General features: G+C 46.4%; 1 protein-coding gene across 3 annotated transcripts in view; it reads left to right on the forward strand.

Moving 5' to 3' along the window:
- Window positions 1–10,359, forward strand: part of LOC147717876 (uncharacterized) — a 38,493-nt gene extending 28,134 nt beyond the window's left edge. For all 3 annotated transcript variants that reach the window (XM_086924641.1, XM_086924642.1, XM_086924643.1), the window contains 2 exons: window positions 7,633–7,834; window positions 9,494–10,359. In XM_086924641.1, the coding sequence (XP_086780767.1) occupies window positions 7,633–7,834; window positions 9,494–9,627 (336 nt within the window). In that variant the 3' untranslated portion in view covers window positions 9,628–10,359. The remainder of the gene's footprint in view (window positions 1–7,632; window positions 7,835–9,493) is intronic.
- The last annotated feature ends 307 nt before the right edge of the window (window positions 10,360–10,666 follow it).

Below are 10,666 nucleotides of genomic sequence, written 5' to 3' on the forward strand. Positions count from 1 at the left end.
ACCGCGCCAAGTGCTAAAGCCAAACAGCAATGGCATAAAAAACATCGGGGATGTCCATCGTAATTCATCATTTGAAACCAAACAAAACAAAAAACAATTAAAAAAGCAGTCGAAAAATATTTACCAGGCTCAAAGTCTGAACCTAAAGCACAGCAGTTTCTTTATTTAATTTGAGCAAACTCGACCAGGGGCCGGTCTATGCCTGATTGTACAAATGTATAGCAGGTGGTGAGGGGATCACGGGGAGAGAGCCTGCGCTGTAGGGACCGGCATGTTGTTTACAGTGCATGTTATAACAATGAAAGTGCAAAGCAGCTCTGATTCTACTGTGCGAACAGCGGTAGTTTGACAAGAGCTTAGAAGCATACCAAGCCAACATGAAATAAAACATTATTGTTACTTCTAACAAGAACGAGGCCACAGGCCCTAATCTGAAAATGAAAACCTGCTGCTCCCCCTTGCGTTTTAGATGCACACTGCACTTCACCACCAAGGAAAAGACTGTACTTTTCGCAGCGCTTCTATTTAAAGGGCCGTGGCTGGTGAATGGTCTAAATGCCTTGTGAATCTGAGACTTGTGTGCTTTGATCGACTGTGTGCACGCTTGGAAAAGGCCCTGTGCGCATGCAGGTTCCAGGGAACAATGGTCAGGAGAGGTGTGTCCCCTTCCAGCCAGGACCACCCCTAAGGTGCCCTGAGCTGAAGTGACCTCCTTTAAAAATCCTCTATATTGGATGGAAGTATTTTAGCCAAAGGGAATAGGCACATAGAGAGTGTAGTCATTCTAATTGGAAGTAGCCCATTGGCTACTAAGTGTGACTCCCGGTAACACCACAAAGGTTTAGTACACTAGGGGCATCCCTGAACCCAGGAATTCTGATCTGCGATGACCTAAGAAAGAAGACGTCCCTGAAGCCGACCGACCATGCAGAGAAGCCTGAAGATGACCACTACATTGGCCCCAGCCTTACTGGCCTGTCTCTAGCTTCGAAAAGCCTGCAACGAAAAGGCGGACTGTCTTGCAGGCAACAGCCTCTGAAAAGCCTAGGAGCACTGCTGCCTTCTGCTGGACTACTGACCTGTCCCGAAGAAATCCACTCCAAGGGCTCCTGTGCCATCTGGAACCGTGAGTCCTGTCCACTCTGCACCAGACTCCCATGGCACGAGTCTGAGTGGCCATACAATAAATGCTTAACACAGCCCTCTGATAAGCCAAACTGGTCAACCACACAACCTCAAAAGACAGTAAGGTGTTATTTACTTTAACCTCTGTAAAGCTTCTGGTGATCCACTGGGCTCTATGCACACCATACCTTACTTTGGTGTAGTATACACAGAGCCAGGGGCGCAACTAGGTCTTTATTTCGGGGGGGGGCTAACATGGCAAATGAAGGGGCGTGGCTAATGTTAATCAATGGGGCGGGGCTAAAATGGCAGATAATCAGGATCGATTAATGCTCAGGTCAAGCGGAGAAAACATGTGATGAATTCTGCATTTGAAACCGGACAACAATCAGAGCACACACTTACTAGTCAAACAATGGGCATGGGATGCTCTATATTATTCTTTATGTTTTGCAGGTAACCTCCTCTAGCTCCAATAGCTCACACTTACAGTAATGCAAAACCTATTGCATTACAAATGCTTGTTTTAAAAAGGCATCAAAGTATAACATATCATATACAGTGATGAAAAACTATTGGGGGAATTGCTGTGAGCTCTACTTCATGCAAAGGATGTTGTTTGACTACAATGAGCATGTAGTCAAACAGCTTCACAAGCCAGAGGATGAATGCTGTAAGAAAAAAAGTATGTCTTGTTATGTAACATGGCACAGTTCCTTTTGCAAGTATGTGGTTCTCTCCCCTGGCAGAATGACACACTTTGGGCCCAATTATGATGTTGGTCGGAGTTACCTCCAACGGACAACATCGCGGATTTGGGACTGACAGACCTCCAGTTGGCAGTCCCGACCGCATAATTACGATGCGACCACACATGGTGCGGCCACATACTCCCATTTCTCTATGGGGGCTTGTGGGGACTTCATTACTTGGTAGGCTCTTTCCCAGGATGTGGATAGGGTTCAATAGTTGTGTAATGCAGAGCGTTTGCACGTCATTAGTGTGTTACATGCATAAATGTGCATATGTCGTTTGAGCCCAAGCCACATCCCTAGCCATATGCTTGCCACTTTCCTTTAATTTAAAAAAGAGCCAATCAGTGTTTCTGACAGATGGAACAGGGGACGGCGGGATGTCGTTAATAATGGGAACAAGCCTATGGACTAAGGGGCAGACCTCTTTATTCATTTAAAAAGAACCAAACTCCAACTAATCAGCAGAATGCATTGATAAGCTTAGTCGTATTTGCAGGACTTCCAATAGACGGAGGAAGTCCAAAACGGCCACAGAGTTAGAGTTTGGTTCTTTTCAAATGATGGGAACAGGTAACATAAGTGGAAACGTTTACAGCCTAAGGGCTATGTTTAACATTAGACTTTATTGTAATGATACTGTGGGACTCCAAGCTCGACGATGGGGAAGGTTCAAACATGTGAATCCATGAAAGATCCAATACTGGACAATTGTCCACACAGAGGCATCTGCATCTGGGACCAAAGGCAGAGATGGTACCCTGTATCAGGACAGTGATACCAATTGAGTCCGCTGCCCTGGGACCGAAGGATGATCTCAGGAGCTGCATAGTTGACTGTGAGAGTTGCACCAAGGAAAGTGGGAGTTACCAGGTGCTGTGACAGTTTATTGGGCCAAGGGGTGTCTCCCAGCCTTTCAAATTTGCATACAAAGCATCCAGGAAGAAATCTGTGAAGGATGACAGCATACAGCCAAATCCTGCAGCTGGATCAAGGAGAAACAGGGAGTGTTGAAGCAGCAGCTACTTGCTGTCTGAGGGTTAAGATGAATCTGGTTGGTCTGCCATGGAGTCCACTGCCCTTGAAGAAGGGATTGCTGCTGGTGACTGTGTCCTGATGCAACAGGCTGCAAATTCCAGATAAGACTCCTGAGAGGCAAATTATTGTGCAGTGTTGGTGTCTGCTCCTCAAGGAAGTGGACCAATGAAGTAGATTGTGCGGTCACGTACACTTTGGTGCATTGCTCCTCTAGTGTCAGGGCAACTTCTAAGCAGGACTGCAACTGAGTTTTCAGACATGGCAGTGCCTCCAAGTGCTTACGTTTTGTGCCTTCTGTACCTTGGTTGGGTACTGGGTGTGTCTGAGCACTGTGAGAGGCCTGCCTTCTGCACTGATTGCTGGCTTCCTGGGATGAACTCTTCTCAACAATCATTTGCCCAGGACAGAAGTTGGGTTAAACCACAGGGCAGAGGCTGGTCAGGAGAAGGGATTACGCTAGACTAGGATTGCAAGAGAGCCTGCATTTATGAGGAGCGAGGCTCAACTACCCGGCCTTCGGACCATGGAGCGCCAGACCACTGTGATCCCAAATACACACTCAGGGAGTGAGATGGACTCAATGAGGGATATGGAATCAGTAACTCAGTGCAGTGTGCCTGGGAGGTGCTCTTGGGAGGGACTGGCTGAATCTTTTAGTGCAGCACTTGCTTATTGCTGAAAGCATAAGAGGCATAGAAAGAGAACATGAGTCTACAAGCCACAAGTGAGAGCCTCAAGAAAAAGCTAGAAAGGATAGTGATTGTGGCCCTAACCTCCAGTATAGTAGAGTTTGTGGCCCCCACTGTTTTAGCTTCTAAACTGGAATGAAGGGGGCAATGGGAGAAAAGTAAAAAGAGGAGCAGCAGAAATGTATCTATACAGGGTTGTGATGTTGAAGAGAAATATTAGCAAGTGATATTTTGTGTGTGTGAGATTGAATCCATTTGGTTTCCTAATCCAATTGCCAACATTCCGCCTATTTAGAGACCTGGTGTTTCTCTCTCTCTCTCTCTCTTCTCCCCCTCTCACCCTTCTCTCTCTCTCACCCTCTCTTTCTCTCTCTCTCTTTCACTTCCCTCCCTCTCCCCCCCCCCACCTCCCTCCCAGATACCTGGACGTGCATCAAATTGATTTAGTGCATTGAAGCCACGTGGATGCTCCAGTACAGATACCAGTGTGCACTGCGACATGTGCACGCAAACATAACTCCACTGCCATCGCAGCCTGTAATTAGTTCCTGCGAAAGTCCCTATACTGACACATTGACACCCGAATACAACCTCTTCTTAACACAAACATTCATTTCCAAGCCTAATACCGCACCCATGTCTATTTTCAACATACACAACAATGACATCACTACTGCTCAGCCACAGACCTCATTAGTCGTGTCGGCTTAAGCAGCACACCTCAGTGGAGCGTCAACTCTTTGCCCCTGACCTTCGGGCTATGCTTAAATTACTCTTGGATGAGACGTCTGTCCCCATTGCATCCACTAACCTGGGCCCCAGCAGCAGAGGAAGGCAGCTGGGTAAAGCACAACTCGCCGCTCGGACACTCTAATCAGATGACAAGAGGTGGGGGCAGGGGGTTCACTGAAACTGTTCAGAGGCTGGCTGGCTGGCTCTGGCTGCTGGGCCTCTCAGAAAGCATCATGAAAATGACTTTCTCGGCTCCGATGCGCAGCCTTCTTTCATCATTTCAGTGCGTGTCAAATTAGCCCGGGCTGGAGAAGACGACGGGGGTGGCTGAAGCCCGGTGAGCCCAATGGGTGTTGCGCGCCTGCACAGAGCCAGCTTTCTGCAGGCATATTCCCCAAAGAGCATGGACACATCAAAGGACAAACTCATCGAGGATGCTTGAGTATCCCCAGAAAATCCGGTTGCATGCATGTTGCCAGATTACAATGCTGATTCCTACATTGTGGACCACAGAGTCTGTTGTCAGCCCATAGCATGTATGTTCAATTCAATTCAATTCAGTGATTTATATAGCGCGCTACATACCCAGAGGGTCTCAAGGCGCTTGGAGAAGGGTGGGGAGCTACTTGTCGAATATCCAGGTTTTAAGTTGCTTTCTGAATGCTGGGTGGTTCTGAGTGAGGCGAAGGTGAGTGGGGAGTGAGTTCCAGGTTTTAGCCGCCAGGTAGGAGAAGGATCTTCCTCCCATGGTGGTTTTGTTGATGCGAGGTACAGCAGCAAGGGCTAGGTGGGAGGAGCGTAGCTGGCGGGAGGGGGTGTAGAAAGAAAGCCGTGTGTTGAGGCATTCGGGTCCAAGTTCGTAAAGTGCTTTGTGTGCGTGGGTTAGAAGGCGGAATGTTATCCTTTTATTGATGGGGAGCCAGTGGAGGTTTTTCAGGTGTCCAGAAATGTGATCTTTACGCAGAATGTCTAGAATGAGTCTGGCTGATGCGTTCTGGATGCGTTGGAGTTTTTTCTGAAGTTTTGCGGTGGTACCGGCGTATAGGGTGTTTCCGTAGTCTAGGCGGCTTGTAACCAGTGCGTGGGTGACCGTTTTTCTAGTTTCAGTGGGGATCCAGCGAAATGTTTTTTTGAGCATGCGAAGAATGTTGAAGCAAGACGATGAAACAGCGTTGACTTGTCTGGTCATCGAGAGTGAAGAGTCCAGAATGATGCCCAGGTTCCGTGCATGGTCTGTTGGGATGGGTGCTTTTCCAAGGGATTCTGGCCACCACGAGTCGTCCCAGGCGGAGGGGGAGGTACCTAAGATAAGGACTTCTGTTTTGTCGGAATTCAGTTTCAGATGGCTGTGCTTCATCCATTCGGCTACTTCTCTCATTTCTTTATGTAGGTTGGTTTTGGCGGTGTTAGGGTCTTTGGTGAGTGAGAGGATCAGTTGAGTGTCATCAGCGTAGGAGATGATGTTGAGGTTGTGTTGGTGTGCGATGGCCGCGAGGGGGCACATGTATACGTTGAAGAGGGTGGGGCTGATTGAAGATCCTTGTGGTACGCCGCAAATGACTTCAGTGGCTGCATCTTGTTGATCGTGAACAGATTAAGGCCTCCGGGACAGCTGGCAATATCTCCGTAGTCCTATCCCAAAGTGTATGTGTGTAGCAGCCCGAAAGAAGGAACACATTCAATGAACATAGGGTAAGGCTGGTGAACTAGAAAACGTAATGCTTCAATTCACTATTCGGCGGGGCAGAAGGGAATGCCTTTGGCTGACTTTACAAGTTGCTGCTTGCACTGTTAGAATTTCTATAGTTTGGTTACAAAGGCTGTGTCGACGGAGGCAGGCCTGCGACACCCAGCCACAGGTTGACAAACTGAAGGACGGCACTGTGTCAGAAGCCATCAAAGTTATCTGTAATGCCTCATTAACGGCCAGCAAGGTTTCTGATGAGGCAGGCCCTGGTTGTAAAATTTCAGTCAGCAGGTTAGATTTTCTTTCTACAGTAGACCATCAAGGACATCTGTTGCCCTGTGCACAGCCACTGCAAAGGAAGCACTCTACTTAGTGGGTGGGCCTGAAGGGGTCTTTAGCTCCATCTCAGGGAAAGTGTCCAGCCCACTATAATTTTGTAGGAGTAGGTACAGTGCAGAGCTGGTGTGTGTAATGAGGTGGGCTTAAGTTGTCAGTCTCCTCATCTGTTTACTTGAATGTGTGGCACACTTTTAACGCCTCTATCCAAAAAAAAAAAACATTGCCTCCAGTCACCTATAGTTCTGGTGTTATGGAAGGGACTAGTGATAGTATTCCACGGCTGACTGCTGCACACTGGTGATTTCATAGTTGGACAGAACGTCTGGCAGTGGCCTATGTCTGCTACTGATTGGAGTATGTACTTGACCGGTTGAGGGCCCTTGTGACGCGTGGTCAAAGCCAGTGTAGCGGATCATTGATGATATATGCTCCCTGCAGTCGCTGCACGGTTTAAAATTTGTTGTGGCACAATGTCTTATGAATTTTAGACGAAGTCCATAAAACTAACAAATCTGGGAGCTGAGCTTTGGATCCGCATCTAAGGGTACAGAAAGAAAGGAAATGACGTTATATGCACTCTGTTCTGACTCTGGGCGGCACAGGGTCACTGCGGACTCCTGAAGCATTTGGAAGCACTTTCTTTAAGGAATTCTAGTCCAGTCTGGCATATGGGATTGTTCAAAGGTGAGGAATTTACAGTTAGAACTAAATATCAGAAACTAAGGTACTTATCAATTCAGTGAACTTTCATTAGTGAAACAACACTACTTCTTCTAAGACTTCAGCAGCTTCAGCATGTTAAGGAATCTTATACCTAAGAACATGGGAAATATGCAGCATTCTTCCCATGACTACCCTATTGTGGCACTGAATTCCACAATTTGCAGTCTTGATGAAAAACCAACTTTATTAGTAGCTTAGTGTGTTGTGTGCCTGAGGAAAGCTTGCTTTACTGCTCACAGTTCTGTATGAAGTGGTATCTCCGAGTGCTTCTGCCAAGAGACAGAATGAGTAAGGATAAGGGTTTGTTTCTGCCTCTCTGATGCACATGCTTTATTTGCTCAAAGGCTTTTTTTATGCTGACAATGGAATGTATTTTCTTATTCCTGATCTTCATATAATCCCTTTGACGTGTTCATGTGTCTAAGTTGTTTGTCAGTACATTAAATGCCCCCTCAAACGCTCTGAGGATTTAGCTTTCCTTGTCATTAGTGCTGTTTTCTTGGTAACCTGTTGTCGCACCAGCTGACCCGTATTTTTCCCTGCTTAGATGATCGAGCTGGTCCTAGGCACTGGTCTGTACCTGTACGAGGGTCAGCTCACCCTGGCCCGCTCCAGCGCCCGCAGCCAAACTGCTCTTGCTCGGCTGCTTCTCGACATCTTCTTCACCCGTGATGAGCAAGCCAAGAGCAACCTCTCTGGAGAGAATGGTCTGCAGTGCCTGAACCCGCGGGTGGTGGGCACCATCGTAGGTATGAGGAGGAAGGGGAGGAGTAGGAAGCATGGAGGCAAAGGGTGATGTCTAATTTTGAGTGTGTCCTATTTTTAGCCTAAAACCTTTTCTGATTAGCTGTCTTTGCCAACAGCTGCTTTATGGAATTATTTAGAGTTCTAGCAGCACATAGACTGACAGCTAGTGATCATGACAAATGGCTTACAGTATATCTTTGTGCCTTACAACAAGGCAGGCCCTTGAAATATGCAGAGTCTGATGCTGTACGCTGTCATCGCTAGTTCAAGCCGAGAAATGCATTGGCTGAATTGAGGTTTTGGATGCCCACCTTCTCTACTGCCAGTGACAAAATTGGTGAAATAGTGTTGCCTCTGTTTTCCTTTGTCCTCATGCTACATTAGTCCAGAGGGAGGGAAAATAAATGCTGGTTGACTTGACCCTATACCCACGTTAGAGGAGTGAATTATTATTATTTTTTAGCTCGCACAATCATAAAATAGGGACCCTGTTGCCAATCGCAAGGAGAAAAAAAGAGAAGGGGTCATAGTTGTGGCAGCTAAGTTATAACATCACTCGAGTATAGGTTGACTCCACAGAGTATGAATGGGCAGGAATTCATGGGAAAAATAGCTATAGGGATACAGTGCTACTGGCATTATCTGCACTATTGTGGGCCATCTTTTTTGTGCACCAGGAACCTGGCTTACTTGTTTTTGTCCCCTTCACTTTTCTTATTCTTCTACTCTGGAAGAATTCTCAAAATACATTCTGGGCATGGTTCTGATGATGCTTCCTACGAGTTGGATGATTTCCCACTGTCCTTCCCTCTTCTCGGTCTGCCAACCCACTGAAGATTCTATTTTGTCCCCAGGCAATGCCCAAAAGTGGCTCTGTATGTCCTTCACATTGGTAATCCAGTTTTGATGATCTTGCCATGACTTTATTCAGGCTGGTTTGTTGGTGTAATATACCCCAATTTGCCACTCCTCCCTCCCCGCCCCCCACTTTTCTCATCCTTATATCTTATTACCCATGTCTCATTTGCTGGAGTCCTTTTCCTGTTTTCCTATACTAAAATCATCCCATTTAATATGTTGAAACCTGTAGGTGAGTGATTGCTGTGCAATCTGGCACATGCTTGAATGCGCTATACCGTAGAGTTAGCTACACCACAGTTAGCTACTCGTGCAAAGATGCAAACATTTACCTAGCATTGTTAGTCGGCCTTGGCCTTTGAAGAGCCTGCCAGCCTCCATGATACAGGCTCCTCCGAGTCCCTGGAGTCCAAGTGAGAGGGAGGTACACCTCCTCATGCCACTCACCATAGATGCTTTACTTATCCCAACACGTTTATAAGGGGGAATGGCATAAAGCCATGCCTCCTGCACTTCTGAGGATGCCAGCAATACACAGAATGTACTATCCTAGGTGTGTGAGGATAAGAGAAGTTACCAGAGACACCAAGACCATGCAGAGCGGTATTTTTTGAAGCACTTACAAAGTAGCAGACAAACCTTGGCTTGGGGCAGTGAACACTGAGTCTTAGTTCTAGCATTTCAAAAAGTTGGGGAGAGGTTAAGTGCGTTTGTGGGCCACTTTCAGATGTCTATTGTGAGGTACGCACTGTATTTATAAGTATTTAATAAGGTGTGATTTCTTCTTGAACCCCTGTTCCCAGCCTATGTCATGAGCCAGGAGCAGTACCAGCCTACCAGCTCTTCTGTCATCAAGAACTCCCTCCGGAATAAGCTGGGCTGCTTGCGGGCGCCTTCTCGGCTCCTGCATTCCAAGAGCCGCTTGCTAGTGTCCTGACTGAATGCTTTGTGGCAGTTGTGTCTGCGGAGAAGGGGTGAATCTCCTCATGGAGGAGGTGGAACAGTCATCAGAGGCACTGAGGACCACTGCACTTAATCCTAACCCACCATGGTATATATGTCTGCTGTTGGTATCTTTCTCTGACTCAATGGATGACACCGTACCAGACCACTGTGGGATGGTATTTTCATCCAAGGATTCACCAAGGTAGCCAGTATTAATCCGTTTCCCAACATCTCAAACCATTCAAAGCCAATAAAATGGGAGAGAACGACCACAAAGAAGTATGTGTCAGTCAAAGCGAATAAAGGCTGCAGAACTTGCTTTTGTGCTGCAAAAAAACTCTCAGTCACATGCTGCCTTGGAAATGCAAGGACTATTTTTTTTTCTATTGAAATATATGCATAGCAAACTGTGTATCAAAGGCAAAAATATATTATTCCGAATAGAGAGGACAACTTAGGACGGAGAGATGTGAAACTGCTGTAAATAATTGTACTTCTTGTTTATTGTTCTAGTGTGTTATTTTCCCATGATGGGGCTTTGTTTCAATGTTCTGTTGTGTTTATTTGTCAAAAATATCAGCATCTCCCAGAGTCTTGTGAAACGGCAAAACTGTCTGTTGTCTGAAATCCCCACTGTCATTATCTGAGTCTGGGATTGGCGCTCAGTCATTTCCTTGATGTGTTTTGTTTATTGTAATAAAGGGTGAGCTACTTTCTTCTTGCACTGACAGTTGTTTCATATGTAGGTCTAGTTACAGGCAGCGTTTACTGTCTCTTGCAAAGCTACTGTAGTCAATAGGTTATAGATACTTGGAATAGGTTTTGGATCAGTTCTTTGCTTACAGTTGGATGGCTTGGGTGCCTAACTCTGCTCTTCGTTTGATGGCTTTCTTCTCTATTATTGTTTGTTCTGCCCATGAGCATTTCACTCCCTTAGTACTTTGATTGGATGAGTTGTATCCTTCCACGGCTGATGTCATGCATTGAACTGGTTGACAAACCATTTTCTCTCCCTGCCCTTTCTTCTCTGC

This window comes from Lissotriton vulgaris, chromosome 5 (genome assembly GCF_964263255.1).
Source record: "Lissotriton vulgaris chromosome 5, aLisVul1.2, whole genome shotgun sequence".
In the NCBI taxonomy this organism is placed as follows: domain Eukaryota; kingdom Metazoa; phylum Chordata; class Amphibia; order Caudata; family Salamandridae; genus Lissotriton; species Lissotriton vulgaris.